General features: G+C 32.2%; 2 protein-coding genes across 2 annotated transcripts; one reads left to right on the top strand and one right to left on the bottom strand.

The window, feature by feature from the left end:
* Positions 1-3338: 3338 nt before the first annotated feature.
* On the bottom strand, positions 3339-7990 carry LOC129880985 (uncharacterized). Its single transcript, XM_055955268.1, has 8 exons — positions 7715-7990; positions 7531-7624; positions 5165-5284; positions 5025-5073; positions 4774-4873; positions 4598-4659; positions 4369-4427; positions 3339-3745 (listed from the first exon to the last, which is right to left on the bottom strand). Exons 1-8 carry the CDS (start codon positions 7867-7869, stop codon positions 3641-3643), a joined length of 744 nt encoding a protein of 247 aa, XP_055811243.1. The 5' UTR covers positions 7870-7990; the 3' UTR covers positions 3339-3640.
* Positions 7991-15064: 7074 nt separating this feature from the next.
* On the top strand, positions 15065-19935 carry LOC129880986 (rho GDP-dissociation inhibitor 1-like). Its single transcript, XM_055955269.1, has 5 exons — positions 15065-15756; positions 16969-17035; positions 18277-18495; positions 18601-18725; positions 19611-19935. The coding sequence occupies exons 1-5, from the start codon at positions 15544-15546 to the stop codon at positions 19686-19688; spliced, it is 702 nt and encodes a 233-aa protein (XP_055811244.1). The 5' UTR covers positions 15065-15543; the 3' UTR covers positions 19689-19935.
* Positions 19936-20301: the final 366 nt, after the last annotated feature.

A 20301-nucleotide genomic window follows, 5' to 3' on the forward strand; every position in this document is an offset into this window, starting at 1 on the left:
ATAAAAGGTTATTAATGCATCGTCAATCTATTAAATTTGTCAGAATATTCTATTTAGACATTCTGAATACGTCGTGTATCATTTGAACATATCGAGTACTCTTGATAACGTTTTTGAATTACACTTACGATTCAAATTTCAGAAGAAAAAGGATTGTGAGTGTTTTCATTTGTTCATTAACTAAACAATACTTAAGTTAACCATATAAACTATGTCATATTTCTTTAATTATACGCATCAGACTCAAGTAAAAACTATTTGTTGTTTTACGGCTTATTGAGACAATATAATTAACAAAAATGACATATTTTATGTGATCAACGAAAACAGACACAAAAATTTAAAATTTTAATTTAAAAGCTATTTAATTGAATTTTTTTATTAGAGTTAGAGACGTTGAGGTCATATCATATTATAAACGTCCATGTTAGTGATTCATATTGGGGAAAATGGACATTAACGTTAAGATGGGCACTAGGCCGGCGCTTAACTACCCCACACTTCCTTAACTCATCGGAATTTGGATTAATTTGTATGTATTTTGACTAATTAAACGTATAAATATCGAGTAATTTTATGTATTCTAGTTTGAATAGATAAAATGATTACTGAATATTTTATCTTAATTGATTTTTTATTCTTTTTGAAATGACATTAAATCGTAAGTTTTTTATTAATTTTACTACATTGCCCCTGATTTTAAAATAATTTTTTTAAATTTTAATTATGGAATTAAAACTGAAGGGGAGATTTAACGTGACTAATAAGGTTACTAACATGTAACAAGAAGTCACAATTTCCCAGGTTCAAACTATGAAAATAACGTAAAACTCTCGTGATTCGATCCTTTCTTGAATTTTGTGCATAGCTACGAAAATTGTTTTTGTCCTATCTCAACCCCACAAAAGAAAATGAACAATCTGACGTGGCAACTCTTATTTTTATTACCAACATGAGTTGTTGTGTAATGGTAAGACTGTTTCATTCTTAATCAAAAGTCTCGAATTTGAGTCCGAAATATGAAAAATATCAATAAACCCTGCAATGTGCTATTCGAATTTACTCAGTGCTCCACGGACTTTGGATACCGAGTGGAAAATCGGAAAAAAAAAATTATGTTTATTAAATTTATCATAAAGTACAGACAACTTTGTGGGGCCCGTAGAAACCGCCCATGCTACAGATGCTTGGTGGGTCCCAATTAGATGTTTTTTCAGGTATAAGTCTCGTGGGGCTGCCTTGGGCCCCATTGGCCTCTATTTGCCACGCTGGAATTATGTCATTGCCACCTAATTCTGTGCTCCCTAAAGTCTAAATTCATTATTACTATTTTTTTTAGAATTATCTAAATATAAATAGATTAAAATACTTTTATCGTTTAAATTAAAAATATATATAATTCAAATCTTATTTGTTAGGTAAAGATTGATGATATAGTTCAAGTCAGAATTTAAATCGATGACTTAGGTCTTATCATGATATTATTCTATTAAAAGAACATACAAAATTCAAACTTCTATGAAAGGCAGCGATAAGAAATTTTTCATGATGTGCATAGTGAGAATAATATATAAAACCCAAAAGAATTCACTAATGAAAATGTTCTCATTATTAAATTTTAGAATTTAAGAAAGATAAAGTTTTTTTAGAAAGTTGTGATTTAAAACAAGTTATAAATATTAAAATGACTATAAATCATCTTATAAAGGTTAAATGAAAATATGAACCGAAATAAGCTAGGGAGAAATTATAAAAATTAAAATGATAGTGTGGAAAACACAAAATGGTACATAAAAAGGGGGCGCAAAATTGTAAACTTCATGAACGTTACAAAAAATTAAATAAGACACTATAGTCAAAGTGCATGCAAATGGTTGAATTGAATATTATTGTCATGAGAAAAAAAATTTACGTTGATTCTGATAATAAATCGTCATTCTATTTTGTCATACATAATTTTTTAAAGTCACGAAATTCTTCAACCTGCTTATGGTTAAATCAAAATCAATAATCTTGAAATAAAACGTTGAAATTATAATTCCAACGTTTTTTATAGGACTCTAAAGATTTTTATAATTTTAAAAATATTTACCAAGTATCGTAACAGAAGAATATACTCCTTGAACAGTTATAATTTTAAAAATAAAACTTTGAAATGTCTGTAGTATTTTGATGATTTCAAAACTAAAAGTTTGTGTATAATTAACGTGATATTAGATACATATAATAATAACTACGCCACAATTTAAATTTAAACTTGGTCAACTATTATATAACTATGCCTCAGTCCAAATACAACAATAACTATGTTTTAATCCCAATCAAAATTTGATCAGTGTATATACAATTCCAAATAAATTGTCAGTTATACGCAACTATGGCCGGTCCCAATCGAATTTAGTAATGGAGTGAGCAATCGTATGAAAGTTGATGCTTCTTTTTTATTTGTTTTCTTCCTCATTGGCGCTTAACTAATATGATAGAAAGAGACTCTTGTTTGTTTGGTAAAGTCTCGTTTTTTAATAGATATAAGTGCTTGCTCAAATAAAGCACTTTTCATTCTTCATTCGAAACTAAAAAGTGTGGGGCCCAGGATGTTTGCGTTGTTATGAAAAAGAGAGTTTTGCAAATTAAACTCTCAAGGGAAAAAAAGAAATGCATAGGGGATCATCCTTTTATTGCGGCATGCTCCTCAGATTTATGGATTCACAGGGGGCCTCAGGCCTCCACATGATTAGATTGACCAGTTGACAAAGTAGAAGTTGAATCCTGATCTTGGAACTCGAATTCTGATTTCTTGATATCGGAGAGCATTTTAAAGTTTCTACAATGATAGATCATAAACCATAGTATGTCAATGAAATAGGAAGAAAATCATGAGGTCTCATGCAAAAAAATATTGAGTTATTATTTCTTATTTATTTAGGTCTTGATATGCAAAGTTTATCCGTTATTTGTGTTGGTAGGAAGTAAGCAGGTATTTGTTGGACAGTCGATATACACACAAATTAATCCGAACAACATCATTATAATAAATTAAAGACAAACCTAAGTATAAAACAATGTCTAGCCCAGAATTAATCAGAACTATTCCAATGAGTCCTCATATGGTGAACAAAAAGGTGAACCCTATGGCAAATAACATGGACATTTTGTATTGTATCGAACACACACACAAACACATACACAGAGAGTAGCGATCTAACTAAAATTTTTGATTTTAATGGGAACAACTATGATCATGATAGTTGCGATGAAGTAAGCACAGGTATCAACGTCTAAGCAACAATGCAACAAAATTGGAGGTTCAAAATTTTAACATTTGCAGAAATTCAATGTGGTCTCTAGTAGGAAAATATCATAAATCACAAACAAAATGGTTAATTCATCAAAGCTTACAGTTACTAACTTGCATCCAAAATTACAGAGTATGAGAAATTTCAAAACTATTACTACATGAAAAGTGGCAACAAATTCACTAACTTTGGTCAAGAGAAAACAAAAGTTACTATGACAAGCATCTTGACTTTTGAACAATATATCCCAGTCTTGGGGAACGATGACCATATGCATCAAGAAGAAGCTCGATCAGCAAGCAAAGTGCTGCATATCCAAATACGAAATAATGCAAAGATTATCCTCATTTCACAAGTTTCCGCAAGACTGATTCAGCTCGCTGCTCGAATTTAGGTAGCACCCACTCATGCTGAACAATGTCTAATCCGTCCTTTTCTGCTCCCAAAGTCTGCAGAAGAAAATTAACATCTATCAACGCAGAGCAAGATAGAATACTACAAGTGCAATTTGTTCACAAAACAGACAGTGTCGAATAATTATTTTTCTTGGTCCTGCTTAGCTATAATTGATTTCAAATAGATATCAGCCTAATATCCATTAGCCAAGGTGCTACTCAGTGAATAATTATTTTTCTTGGTCCTGCTTATCTATAATTGATTTCAAATAGATATCAGCCTAATATCCATTAGCCAAGGTGCTACTCAGTGAAACTACACATGTAAGGATAGATTCAAGATTTTGTCTGGTCCAATGTCTCCATAATAACGAGTTCAAGCCAAAAGGACGCCCCCTTTCCTTCTCCACCGACCAACTATTTCCTTTACTACTTGATCAAAAGGAAACTAGTTCCACGGTGGCAGAGAAAATGCAACGGGAAAAAACTAAGGACGAAGAAGGGCTGTTACGAACTAAATACTTCTTGGTCCCAAAGGGAATTATTTAAGAACCAAGCACAAATGCTAACATTTTAAGGTAAAAAAATTAATGTTAGTTTGGTCTTGATTAATATAATGTGTGTAGAATATCAACAGAGAAATTTGATTAAAAGCATGTAGCCTAAGAGAATTTTACCTTGCTGGGGTCCATACCAAATCCGCTCATTTGCATCATACGTTGAGTATCATCAGTTGCTGCGTCAAATATTGATATAAATAGTTCAGATTGGGAAAAATAAAACCAAGTGAATGGTTCTCTGGAATTAAAACTTCTCAATATACATTAAAAACAGAAATTATTGGCCAAGTCTTGACATCTACTTACAACAAAAGAAATTACACAAACTTCTACAAAAACTACTGACCATTTTCTTCTCCGAGAATGAGGCTGAACAAACCCCTTAATCCGAACAGATTGAGAAAATACCTGAGCAGTTTCATAGAAAGTATTAAGATACAGGGCATTGCCTATTATGGAACATAGCTTAAAAACACTAGTACTTTAGAAGATCAAAATTAAGTCACGAGTGCTAATGTTTACCATGAACGACTGCTGACGTAACTGACATCAACTGTGCTTAGATCAATGCCATTTTGCAACATGGCCCTGAACCTCTGAGTTAATGGAAAAGGTATCTTTGCTGGAAAATGCAACACCCGAATTTATGTGAGCGAATACAAGAAGGAAAATATAATATAAAGGTTTATGTACAAGATAAGAACGCACTATGCAACCGAGATTTTAATATTGACAAAGAAAATAAGGAATTCAAATCTTGGGAAAAGGAATACCTGCTACAAACCCAGAGAAGAAGAAGTTGACCCATGCAAATGTAAGAGTCTGGCAAGATGAAGAATACGCAAGAAAGTAGTTAGATTCACAAATTATTATATATCATCAACAATCAATCGATTATTGTGAAATATAATACCTGAGGGATTATCATTGACAAATTCTTCTTCATCATATCCATAGCCATGTTTGGGTCAGAGAACATTTGCGCCTGTGGATTCTGAGCTTGGCCCTTGGGAACATGGAGTAATCCATTTTCCTGCATTGGCATGTGTAATATTTGTAAACTATTTGTTCCTAAGAAACCTAAGGCCTTCCATCAATGGATTCAAACTAAACAACATGTTCTTACAGCTAGTACCATGTAATCACTGACCTATTTAGTTATTCAAGCTGGACACAAATAATATACATCACTGTGACACTTCGAGGCCAGTTCCTAATTTTTCATTTACTTCTTAAAGCACAATTGTTCATGTCATCCAATGGGACACCAACAAAATTAATTGAAAGTATGGTCAGCTTAAGAAAAAGTTGAATCTTTAGTTCCCTTATTTGAGCAACCCCTTCGAATCCCTTGAAATGAGAAGTATGAGAAGCATCTATCAATATATTTATGTATTGCATAGATGTTGATGTTCTTTTTGATAGGTGATGCTGAACGATTTTCTTTTAGTAGCTTACAACAATTTAAATTGATGGTGTAAATACCTATATGTATTTTAGTAACTACTTTGAATAGATTATAATAAAGAAGTCCACATATATAAATAAAAAATTCTACTCATATACAAACTATGTCCCCCCTATTATTTCAAAATTTGTGTATGCAACAGTGTTTCTACCAGTCTCTTTGCATCAATTACAAAAGACATTCAAATTCAACCAAATAAATTTCAGTCTTGAACGTAGATATGCTTGTGGTCACTTTAGTTGAACTTTCTGTATCATCTTCACCTTCACTCCACCAATCAACCGTTACTAGCTTCTTCATTCTTCACTTAAAGTACCTTTTCATCATTCTTAGCGGTAATTAGCTAGTGTTCACTAGTAATCCAACTATTTAACCTCCTTGTTGTACAACTCTGCTGCATCTTAACTATTAGGCCCCCAAGAGGTAAGTGTAGTAAAGGAAGCTTGAAACACTCTATCAAACAACAAAAGGCTGAATCCTCCCAAAATGGTGTTACTTAGAATCTCTCTCATCAACTAATCATCAGTAGTAAAATATCATACTACCTCAAAAATCAAGCAGAACCCACTTTTATCCTGATAACCTCTCAAACTAGTAAAAAAGGTGGCCTTCATATAAAAGGTTTTTGATCGATTTTCCTCCTAAAATACTATAATTCAAGCTTCGGTCTTGTTTTAGGTACAAGTCAAACTAAAACAATCAGATTAGCAGAGAATGGGTTGTGATTATTACATCTATGCATTTAAGGAGGATCCTGTAACACATGCAATAGCACCAAAGCCTTGTGATCTTCTCATGTCCAATTCCGTATCCCAAAAATCAAAAGGGCACTGGATTGCTTGCACCAACCATCTTGCTCCAGCGTTTATCAGCACCCTGCTTTACTACTCTTTTCATACAATTGTATCTCTTTCCTCCCACACCCGCTACTTTCACTAAGTCATAAAAGTTTCAAGACTTCTTATTCATCAAGACTAAGATTTTTTTTCACCCATCAATTATCTCTGACACCTCGCCACCATTATATCTTTGATCTGTTTATGTTTTATTCATTTTAAGAAAACTAAAACCCTTCAACCCTTTATTCAAGTTTGATTAAGAAATCCAACTGCTCGTTCCGTAAAGCATAGTAGAAATTAAGCAACAATCACAATCAAAAGTAACTAAACCTATTTTTCCTCTGAAAACACTATAATTCAAGCTTTACTCATCATTTATACACTAGTCAAACTAAATTAATCAGATTAGAAGAGAGGGAGTATTGACTATTACATCTATGCATTTAAGGAGCACTGGATTACTTGCACCAACCCATCTTGCTCCAGTTTTTACCAGCACCCTCCTTTACTGCTCTTTTCAGATCTATGTATCTCTCTCCACCCACCCCGTGTCTTCCACTAAGTCGTAAAAGTTTCAAGTCTTCTGACTCATCATCCACTTAAAAAAATTCTTCTCACCCCATCAATTATCTCGGCAAGAATACCACGAATGGTGTTTAGCAACCTGAAGCAAATGTTTTCCCTATATCTAGCTGTCAATCTAGCCTTGTCAGCTCAACACCATCTATTCATGCTTTATTCATTTTAAGATAAACAAACCTATCAACCCTTTATTCAAGTTTGATTAGGAAATCCAACTACTCATACAGTAAAACATAGTAGAAATTAAGCATCAATCACATTTAAAAGTACATAAACCTTTTTTTTCATCTCATATACTAGCTACAATCAGGTTTATATAAATATATAAACTAGCAAATAAACAAGAAATATTTCGTTAAATACAAAGTTGTAACAAAAGAAACATCAAACCTCATTGCTGTAGTAAGCTTTCCTTGAACGAAATGATTTAGCTGGAATATAATTAGCCCCAGCTCTCAAATTCCTTGCCCTGATTATCACTTGCCTGAAATCAAAAAAAAATAAAAAAAATCAGGAGAAGAAAAAAAAAAACTAAAATTCCTTAAAACCCAATATAAAGAGTTTAGAAAAGAACCCTTCTTTGACGATTTTAGGATCAGGTACTTGAGAAGAACCCTTCATAAGCTTTGAGACAAAGTAACGAAGTATTCCAATTAGAACCATAACCACTGATAGTGGAATCAATACCCAATCTCTAATGGCTGTATCCAATACCAAATCTTCCGCCATTTTCGCCTTTCGATAGATCTCTCTTTCTCTTTCGATTGAATTTGTGATTGGAATTTCTCTCTTCGGATCTTTGCTCAGCTAATTTGGGATTTTTTGTAGAATAGAAAGATGTTTTCGTTATTGGGCTGATAATTGGGATTCATGAACCTTAATGGGCCATAGTTGGTGTATATAGTGAAGCCTGGTAAAATTTGCAAGAATGGCCCGAGCCCTGAGATCGTCTTGAATTTTTGACCTAAGAAAATCCGTTGGGAGAAAAGTATGTTGTGCATAAGTTGCGGGTATAGATTTGTTTGAGATAATACGTGAATATGTCTTTTAACTTGGATTTAGCTAACATATATTGTGAGTATTACATTTTTAGCTTCTATTATTTCTTTTCATTTAAATTTGGAGACAATTGCTAGTGCAACCCAATTTTCACTATTAACTTTTTAAAAATTGCTGGAATAGTGGATTTAATCCCAAAAAATTGAATCCCTAAGTGAAAATCCTAAAACTGCCACTGTTTTGGGTGTACAAATAGACACTTAAACTTGTATAAAATTATACAAGCAGACACACGCTTTCTATGTGGCATAATACATATAGGATGCCACATAGGATATAAAATTGTCATGTTGGATGAATGTATTTGTATAAAAAAGACCTTTGGTATAAACAACATTATAGCTCTATATTTTGATATCAATAGATATTTCAGCGTTGCACCAACAACTAAATTAGTAATAGATTTGGCCCTTGTTTCCTCTTCTCTCGTATCTGTCCATCTTTCTAATGGTGGAAGAAGAAATTATAACTCTATTTATTCAATTTTATACAAATTTAAATCTTTGCCCGCGCACATCAAAAGTTAGAGGATATAGATATCAGTTGAGACCAAATAAAAATGCACATTTATGTATTATGCCAAATTACCTATTTGTTTTGTGTATGATGCTGAAGTTTGCGACATTTTAATAAGTCATAGATAGTGAACCTTCTCAAATGGATACATTTTTGCCTCGTAAGCAAATATTACATGTTGCTACTCAATTGTGTACAAGTTATGATGGACGGATAAGATTTTGTATTAATCATTCTTCTATTGTATTGATAAAATTACACGTATTTTTTAGAGTTATTTACAATATTTCCTCCGTCTTAACAGAGGCGTAGCCAGGCTTGTCAATAAGGAGGTTCAATATATGAAGAAGTAGACACACGAAATAGCTGAAGAGGGTTAGACATCTAATAATTATACATAAAAAATTATTTTAATCATATATAAATAGTATAATTTTTTATGAAGGGGGTTCAGATGAACCCCTTAACCTCCATGTGGCTCTGCCCCTGCGTCTTAAAGAGTTATTTTTATAATTCACAAAAAATAATGTCCTTATTACATTATACTCAGTGGATGCTCCATATAATGGGCCCCACTTTGTTGCTTATCATTTCTTTATTTTATCTTCAGCTGCATTTTGGCTATAAATAGTCATTTGCAATGTGTAAGTAAATACACGAAATACATTGAAATTCTCTCCATTCTCTCTTTATCGTACTATTTCTTATTAATTTGCTAAGTTTAGTTTATTTTATAACATGTTATCAACACGAGCCTTCATCACTTTGAGCTATTTTAAGAAGATAACAAAAGGGTAAAAATATTATTTTCTTAAAATGTCTAATATCTCTAAATTTGAATTTGTTGCTCTTGATATATCTGGAAAATGCTACTCATCATGGGTACTAGATGCTGAAATACACCTAGAATCGATGAGCTTGGCAGACACTATCAAAGATGACAATATGACATCTAGTCAATACCGTGCCAAAGCTATGATATTTCTCTGCTACCATCTTGACGAGAGGTTAAAATTATAGTACCTCACATTAAAAGACCCCCTTAAACTGTGAAAAATCTAAAATAAAGATATGACCACCTGAAGTTGGTCATCCTTCCACAAGCATGTCATGATTGGTTTAATCTGAGATTAATGGATTTTAAAAATATAACTGAATATAATTTTTCCTTATTTAGAATTATAGCACAGTTAAATTTATGCGGAGAAGAAATCACTGAGCAAGACAAACTTGAAAAAACATACTCCATATTTCCACCCGTAAATATGCTCCTGCAGCAGCAATATCGCAAAAAGGCTTTTAAAAAATATTCTGAATTATTTTCTCACATTCTTATTGTTGAACGCCACAATGAACTGTTAATGAAAAATCATGATAGTCAGTCCGTTGGTTCTTTGCCACTTTCTGAAGTGAATCAGGCAAACTATAACCAGCAAGAAAGATAGTCGGTCCGTTGGTTCTTTGTCACTCCCTGATTTGAAACGAATAACTAAGTCACATATCCCCGCAGTGAATATGCCTATCTGGATTGATGTCCCAAAAATATCATCTACTAGTATCATAGCTTCTGAATTTCAAACACGCCTAAAGCATGGTAGACCATTGAGCTCAAAGGATAAAAGTCATAGAAAAAGAAGCGTGAGAAATAATAAAGATGATACTACAAAAGAACCTCTTGAAGAAGGTCATGATTTGAGTAATCCTGATATTCCTGAAGAAATCAGTGAACCCGAGACTCAAGTGAATGAAGAATTTTCAATTAGTTCTACCAGTGATGAGATTTATTTAGATCGATCGAAAATTACGATGGATAATGTTTTTGCATATAATGTTACACTTAACCTCATGAAAGATAGTGAAAGTCTTGAGCCTAAATCCGTAAAAAAATATCGACGTAGATGTGATTGGCCAGAATGGCAAAAAAATAATTTAATTAGAATTAGACTCACTTACTAAACATAAAGTTTTTGGACCTGTAGTCCAAGCTCCTGAAGGTGTAAAATCAGTTGGCTATAAATGGATTTTTGTGCGAAAATGAAATGAGAAAAATGAAATTGTAAGATACAAGGCAAGCCTTACTGCACAAGGATTCTCTTAAAGACCCGAAGTCAACTATGAAGAAACATATTCACCTGTAATGGATGGAATAATTTTTTGATATCTCATTAGTCTAGCTGTACATAAAAATCTTGAAATATATCTAATGAATATAGTTATATCTTACCTTTATGGTTCACTTGATAATGAATTTACATAAAAATTCCAGAAGGATTAAAATTGCCTAAGCATGTACTAAGTCTCGGGAGATGTACTCAGTCAAATTGCAAAGATCATTATACGTTCTAAAACAATCAGGGCGTATTTGGTATAATCGCCTTAGTGAGTACTTGATAAATGAAGGTTATATAAATAATGTCATTTGTCCATGTGTTTTTATTAAGAAAACGGAATCAGAATTTGTTATACTCGTTGTTTATGTTTATGACATAAATCTCATTGGAACCCTGAAGAGGTCCAAAAGGCGATTAAATATCTAAAGAAAGAATTTGAGATGAAAGATCTTGGAAAGACAAAACTTTATTTGGGTCTGTAAATTGAACATTTAGCAGACGAAGTTTTTGTCCACCAATTTACCTACACTGAAAAAATCTTAAAATAATTTTACATGGACAAAACACATCCATTAAATACTCCAATGGTTGTTCAATCACTTAAAGTGGACAAAGATCCATTTCGACCTCCAAAAGAGAATGGAGAATTTTTTGGTCCTAAAACACTATATCTCAGTGCTATTGATGCACTTATGTATCTTGCTAATGCAACCAGGCCTGATATAATATTTTCTGTTAATTTGCTGGTAAAGTATAGTTCATCCCCAACGCGGAGACATTGAAACGATATCAAACATATTTTGCGATACCTAAAGGGTACCATTGATATGAGTTTGTTTTATACTAACAAAGGTTATGCAGACTTTATTGGTTATGCAGATGCAGGTTATTAATTAGACCCACATAAATTTCGATCTCAGATAGCCTATCTATTTACATATGGAGGAACTGCTATATCATGACAATCTACAAAGAAATCTATTGTTGCTACTTCTTCAAATCATGCTGAATTAATATCAATTCATGAAGCAAATAGAGAATGTGTGTGGTTGAGATCGATGATACAGTTCATCAAAGAAAGATGCGGCTTGAAAAATGATGTCAAATTACCCATAGTTATATTAGAAGACAATGTCGCGTGCATAGATCAATTGAAATGTGGCTTCATAAAAGGAGACAAGAACAAAACATATTTCACCAAAATTATTCATCATACATGATCACCAAAAGAATGGTGATATTGATATATAACAAGTTTGTTCGAGTGATAATCTTGAAGATTTATTCACAAAGGCATTACCAACATCAACTTTTGAGAAGCTAAGATATAAGATTGGAATGCGTCGTCTCTAAAATATCAAATGAAGTTTTCATCAGGGGGAGTAAAATACGCGTTGTACTCTTTTTTCCTTAATCAAGGTTTTGTCTCACTAGGTTTTTCTGATAAGATTTTTAATGAGGCAACATTCAAGGCGTATTACCAGATGTGTGTACTCGTTTTCCTTCACTAAGCTTTTTTCCACTGAGTTTTTTCTAGTAAGGTTTTAACAAGGCACACCACCTATAGGTGTTCAGGATAAGTATATATATTTGTTCTTTCACTAAGATTTTTCTTTAAATGGACATTCAAGAGGGACTATTATATTATACTTAGTGGATGCTCAATATAATGGGCTCCACTTTGTTGCTTATCCTTTCTTTATCCCTTATCTTCAGTTGCATTTTGGCTATAAATAGTCATTTGCAGTGTGTAAGAAAACACACGAAATACATTAAAATTCTCTCCATTCTCTCTTTCTCGTACTATCTCTTATTAATTTGCTAAGTTTAATTTGTTTTATAACAATCCTAACCATTTTTGTATAGTTTGTTCTTCGTAATTGGGCTAATATTTGGATTTATGAACCTTAATGGGCCATAGTCGGATATATGGGCTGATTTCTCAAATGTCACCTTTTAGATTTTGTCCTTATTTTTAAAATTTGTGCAAATACAATCCTTAAGAAATCACTCTCTCAGACGATGTTAGATTTAAGTTTAGTGTCTGGTTATATGTTCTTCAACATTACAGATAAAACATCAAATTATCGCCTAACATTTATATGTTGTTCAACCTTACAGACAAAACATCAAATTGTCGTCTGACATTTGCTATGTTTATAAAAATTCAGATTGTCGTCTAACATTTTTTCGTAAGATTTTTAATTTGCTGAAAAGAAATTTTTAAATTGTAATAAAAAAGCTCCATAAATATTAAACTATGTACTTCAAATCTTCTTAAAAAAACATAAAACTTATGAAGTTTTGAATAGTATAACATCTAACTTATGAGATTTAAGCAAATTGAAGCTAAAGTTATAACGATAACCAATAGTATCAATGTATATTTTTCAAAAAAATAATCTAATAAAGGATCAAATCTAATAAAGAATATCACTAGCTAACCCCTAGTAACAAATTAACTTGAAACTAATTAGATTAACACTCAAACATAATGAAATTACTTTCGTACAAAAATGATCTAACTAGAAGCAATTGAAGAAAGGTTCATAACTTACAGAGATTAAACTAAACCTTTGAAATGACTATTTATAGTTGAGCTAAACTAATTAATAAAGATAACAATTTCCTAAATGTCTTCTTTCCTTCACGTTCACAATGAATCTCACACTTCTTTTTTGAGATTTCGATGTATATTTCGTGTTTTGTGCCTCATTTTTGGCAATTTAATTCATTTTATTCCTTTTAATCTTTTGGTTATTTTCTTGACTTGATTTTTGTCCTACACTATTGAAATATCCAAGTGAGTACATTATAGATCTTGAGGTGTTATTTTGCATGCTCTTTTGAAGCACACCAAACTCTTAATATTTTGGATTAAAACCTCCAAACTTTATATTATAATTATATGTGCCTTTTTGGAAGTTATTAAGTTGTGTCAAGTACCAATATGCTTTGTATCATGCCTTATAAAGTTAAAAAATTAATCAAGTAAGCACTTGGACAGTATGTAAGATGGGAAAAGAGTTATTTTGGGTACACGTTCATTCAAAATTATGTTTGAACATAAACATAGTTTTAAAAAATAATTGATGATTAAGATACTTCATAAGGTTGTATTTGAGATCGAGACAATTCAATTAAAATTGATACTCCCTTCGTTTTAAATTATTTGTCTCACATTTTTTTCCAGTTCTTTTAAAAGGAAATGTCTCTTTTTCGACAACTTTTAAATTTTAACTTCTTCACATGACATATTTGAGACCGCAAGATTAAAATATATTTTTGATACATCCTACATGATGACACAAATTTAAAATTTTCTTTGTTTCATTAAATTCTATGTCAAATCAAAACCATACATATAAATTAAACCAAGGGAGTAATTTTTTATTTTATTCTGAAATGTGTAAGCTTATTGTCTCTTCATCCATTTCAACTTATTTGTCTTACTTTCTTTTTTAACCAATTTTTTTTAAAAAAATCTTTTTCATTTTGGAAACTTTTATATATGACTTTTCACTTCACATGTGTAAGACTCTACGATCTAAAAATCTTCTTTAATTTCTTAAGCTCCATATTAAGTAAATCAAAATCAGACAAATAAATTGAAACTTTTGACTTTCCACATGACATGCTTAAAACTACACGATTTAAAAAACTTTTTTAATTTCTTAAACTGTGTCAAGTAAGTCAAAATCACACAAACAAACTAAAATTTCTGACTATCCATATGACATGTATAAGAGCATATCCAAAAAATTTCTTAAATTCCATGTCAAGTAAATCAAAATCAGACAAACAAATTCAAACTTTTGACCTTACACAAGACAATACAATCTAAAAATCTTATTTAATTTCTTAAACTCCGTATCAAACAAATCAAAAATCAAACAAACAAATTGAAACTTATGACTTTGCACATGACATATTTAAGATTATACTATCCAAAAATCTTCTTAAATTTCTTAAATTCCGTGTTAAGTCAAAAACCTGATAAACAAATTGAAACGTCTTGCTTTTTACATGACATGTTTAAGATCATACGATCCAAAACCCTTTTCAAATTTCTTAAATTCTGTATTAAGTAAGTCAAAAATTAGAAAAATAAATTAAAATCGTAATGACATTATTTATTCTTCAATATGACATTATTTATTCTTCAATATGAAGAAGTCAAAAGGGAGGTTCTTATCATCCACCAAATCCTAAACTCTCATCATAAAGTATTTTTTTTCCCTTCATGGAAAAAAGAAAAAAAACCTTCATGAACTCACCACCATTCCCTTTCTCCTTCTTTCTCTCCCTTTTATTATTTCTCATTTCCTTCAATTTAATCCTCAACAATTTTCGGATCACCACATTACCCCCAATTATTTCTCCATATTTCTCTCCCTCTCTCTGTTTTTCATCTATTGTTTTTTTTTCTTCTTCTTGTCTTTTTCTTCTTACTTGCATTATCCTTTCTTGGGATTCTTTTTTTTGTTCATTTTTACTCATCCTAACCATTTTTCTATGACCCCATTTTCTTGTTTTTCAGTAAAAAGAGATTCTTTATTTTTGGGTCTCTGAGTTTTGGGCTTTTCTTGATGTTCTGATTGAACAAAACTAGTTAGCCCCTTTTTGTTCTTTTTCTTGTCAAGAATTGTCCTTTTTGGAATTTTGTCTGTTGGGGTTTGTTTAAAATTCCAAAAAAAAAGAAGAAGAATTAGCAGCTATGCATTCTAATAAGGAGGGTAAAGGGGGAACTGCAACTCCAATTGCTGAATCTGATTCTGAGATTGAGCATGAGCATGGTGAGAAAATTGTTAGCAGGCAAATGAGTGAGAGTTCCCTTTACACTACTGAGGATGAGGAAGAAGATGAAACTAATAATAAGATTGAGTTGGGGCCACAATGCACTCTCAAAGAACAATTTGAGAAGGATAAGGTGTTTTTTTTCTTCTCTGAAATTCTTATTTTTTTTCCTTATTTAAAGATTGCATATTTCGTATGACAATGATATGGAATGAACTTATTGGTGGTTATGTATTATTTCATAATGTATCTTATTGTATTGTATTGTATTGTATTGTATTGTATGGTACTATATTGTTTTAATGCATATAGTGTTAGTATGACGATGATATGGAATGAGCTTACTGATTGTTACGTATTATTTCATAATGTATCTTAATGTGTTGTAGTGTATGGCACCGTATTGTTTTAGTGTATACAATGTTTTCATGACAATGATATGGAATGAGCTTATTGATTGTTACGTATTGTTTCATAATGTATCTTATTATATTGTATTATATGGTACTGTATTGTTTTAATGTATACAATATTAGTATGGTGATGATATGGAATGAGCTTACTGCTTGTTACGTATTGTTTCATAATGTATCTTATTGTGTTGTATTATATGGTATTGTATTGTTTTAATGTATACAATGTTTGGATGACAATGATATGGAGTGAGCTTACTGGTTGTACATATTGTTTTCATGATGTATCGTATTGTGTTATAACTATATTGTTTTAATGTATACAATGTTTGGATAGATTGTATCGTTTTCTGTTGTTACATAATGTCACACATCAACAATCAACAATTTGAAATAGAATTTACAAGAGAAGTAGTGTACGGGGTAGAGATAATATAAAAAGTAAGATAAAGGATAAAATAGTACTACTATTATTAACTAATAAGTAAAGACAAAATAAGAATAAAAAAAAGATAACGACGTGATCACACCAAATCGTTCGCTACAATAAATGACTCTTCCTAACGATGAATTTAAATTAATGACATAATACAATACAATAGTTAACAACCATACAAACAAGCTTCATATAACCAATCCCAACTTGTTGGGACTTGGGACTAAAGGGATAGTTATTGGTGTTGTAAAGATTGCATCTTTCTGTCTTTCCCATTTTTCCCATTTATATATGGGAAATTAACTTGAATAGACGTCCATCCAAAAAAAAGTAGCCTACAGATGTGTAATTAGTGTATAATATATGTATATTGGCTAGCGACTGTAAGTATTTTTGACGGAGTGGCTCCCCCTATAAAGATTGCATCTTTATGTCTTACCAAATGTTCTTTTTCCCTTCTTTTGTGGTTATGCTTTTCATGTTTTTGGAATTTTAGGATGATGAGAGTTTGAGAAGATGGAAGGAGCAGCTTCTTGGAAGTGTGGATATCAATGCTGTTGGAGGTAACCATTCTTTTTGTTTCACGATTTGCTTCACGAATGAGCTTTGTGGAATTTCCTATTACAGAAAAAGAGTAATCCATATATAGAAATTAAGGTTTTTTTTTCCTGAACTAGCATGTGAAATTTGAGATCTTTTCCTTTTCTTGTTTATGATGGGGATGACTATCCCTGACGATAACTAACAGGTTGAAATAACATATTGTATGATATGGGGTTTGCGTAAGTCCAGAAAATAGAAATGTGATCTTGGGGATGCTACCTTCTAGTAATGGTCCTCTTCTTTTCCCTACATTTGTGTTTTAGCGCATATAAGGCCTGATAAAATATAATTGTTTAAGTTCTCTTGGTTGATTTCAGTTTGGAATATGTTTAGTATGAGAATGAAATGGATCTGAATAGAGCGAAACAAATGCAGATGATCTGTATAGGCTATTTGAAAATTTTGGTACCAGAATATTTGATTGATTTGATTACATTTTGGAATGTCATATTAAAGAACAATTATGTGGTTTGTCGCATTCCTACTTTGTTCTTCCAGGAGCAAAAGCTCCAAATTCAAATCCTTCTCGCGAAATATCTGCTAGCTTTTAATTGGCTTTAATGTAAGGTAGTGTCTTCAACTATTCCACTTAGGTATATGCACATACAATTAAGAAAATACAATGATTTCCTGGATTCTGTTTCATTGGAACATTTGTAGTTTGACTAATGAGCTGGTAAATGCTACTGTCTCGGTTTTTGAGTCATAGAAACAAACTAGATAACAATTCTGGTGTGATCTTCAAGTGAGGAGCGTTCCTTTTCCACATGGATTTTTCCGTCATCATGAATTTCAGTAGCGACGGATAGAATTCCGATACTGGACCCCCCCCCCCCCCCTTGGAAGCATATGTATAGATGACTGAATATTTATACATAGTGTTAATACTGTTTCTTTCTCTCAACTCACTGCTCACAGCACTGATTTTTTTTTTTCCATCATATGTCCTGATACTACTTTCTGGAAGGTGATTTTTAACTGCTTCTTCTGAGTGGCTGTCAATTGTAATATGTAATGTAGTAAAGGTAAAAAATCACTAGATCTATGCACAATTTAGCTCTTATTAGTACAGTCAATTTTCTTCAAAAACGACACCTGAGAACTTTTCATGGGCATTTTGAGATTACATAAGTCTTGATGACTATGTAAGAAGTATTTCGACAGAAATTCTGACATTTTATACACCATTTTAAAATTGTAGAATCCCTGGATCCAGACGTGAAGATCTTGAGCCTTGAAATCAAGTCACCTGGTAGACCTGATATTGTTCTCCCGATCCCCGAGCGTGGGAAACCCCAGAGTCCATGGTTTACACTGAAAGAAGGGAGCAAATACAGCCTAAAATTCTCATTCCTAGTCACAAATAATATAGTGACAGGGCTCAAATACACAAACACAGTATGGAAAACTGGTCTCAAAGGTACTAGCCTATACTTTGCTGTCTCCATCTCATGTGAATGTGGCGACATCTATTTAAGATGTTTCTGATCAAATGCCTTTTTTCTTTTCACAAAACCTATTTCAGTTGACAGCACGAAACAAATGATTGGGGCCTTCAGTCCTCAATCGGAGCCTTATACACATGAAATGCCGGAGGATACTACCCCTTCTGGCATGTTTGCAAGAGGATCTTACTCAGCAAGGACGAAGGTGATTATCTTCTGCCTTACATGCTCTGAACATATTCTCGTCTATTATTTGGCTTGGCCCTCATACTCTATACTGTACGCCAGAACTGAAAATCTTCTGCTATTATTGTTTCTGGTGAATATTATGTGCTTCAATACTATGGACTGATCGAGACTGCAGTTGCTCGCATATGGTCCTCTAATAGAGTTTAACTTCTACACACTGATAATGTATATGAATTCTATATGATAACTACATGTAACCTTCCATAAAAAGTGAAATTAGTAACTTGGAAAATAAGACAAGTTACGTAGTGCAACACGTTAAAATTTCACTGTTTATAAGTTAAAGCCTTAACTTTATCCCATATCGGAGAATCAGTTGTACCAGTTGTCATTTCCTTTCATCTTTGTGGATAGGACATAAATTTATTATTCTAGAGGTTGGTTCATCGAGTGGAGCCACTATATGATAATGCCAAAAAACAGATTTATTAGGTTGGTTCATAAGCAACATTTAGATCCAAGCATGCACCTAAAGTCTATATTGCTCGGACTCTCCAAAAATGCTTCCGCACCTATGTCAGATCCTCCAAAAATGCACTACTTCAGGATCTGACAGACACCAAATGACATTTCTTGAAGAGTTCAAGAACTACAGCCTGAAGTTGAAGGCATTTTAGATTTCTTGAAGATACTACATCTCTGAGATTTCTCATACAGCCTAAGTAAATCTAATCTTTCAAAAAATTCTTTCTCAATCTGTATCACTACCATGTCCGTATTTACAGTTTATAACTCTCCAAATATGATATATCATGTTAAGCTTGTGCGTCAGATAGACATCATTCTATAGGCTGTTATACGCGTATTAATTGAAAAAAAAATCCTTTTTTTCTTGTTTCAGTTCCTTGATGATGATAACAAGTGCTATTTGGAGATCAACTACACATTTGACATCAAGAAAGAGTGGCTGGCAACATAAACAAAGATGTTGCTTGAATTGTCAAACCAAGACTATTCTTGTTTTCATTCTTTCGTAATTTTTGTCCTTCTTGTCCGATAGTTTTTTGAGAATGAGGAAAAAAAAAAGGATAACATTTTGCTGCAATTGATTGTTCAATGATGTGGAGGAGTTAACTTTAGCAGTTAGGTTCTTACTTATTGAGTATCATTGAATAAAGTTGAGCTTTGGCTATGACTGATTAACAATGAGGTCTCTTTCTCTTTCTCTTTCTCTCTCTCTCTCTTTCTCTTCGCGTGCATAGGTATCATCGTTTTTCTAATTGAATGTCCAGTAACTGAGATATCTTGAGAAACCAAAGAATTTTGTTGATCAAATTTTGATCTTTCATGTTATGGTTTTGCATCCTTGTACTTACCTTCCAACTAAAAGGTTTTCAAAGTTGCTGTCTTTGGCTTTATTTCTCTTTGGACTTTTTGTATCTTTATGCTGCCTCAAGAACCACACATGTAGTAGTCTTAGTATTACTCCAGTAGTTTCTTGTCCTTTCATTTTTGTTGCTTTCTGTTGTTTCTTGTACTTCGATTATCGAATTATTTTCTTGTAGTTACTGCTCAGTATGCTTTCACTTGGT

Source organism: Solanum dulcamara, chromosome 2, assembly GCF_947179165.1.
Source record: "Solanum dulcamara chromosome 2, daSolDulc1.2, whole genome shotgun sequence".
In the NCBI taxonomy this organism is placed as follows: domain Eukaryota; kingdom Viridiplantae; phylum Streptophyta; class Magnoliopsida; order Solanales; family Solanaceae; genus Solanum; species Solanum dulcamara.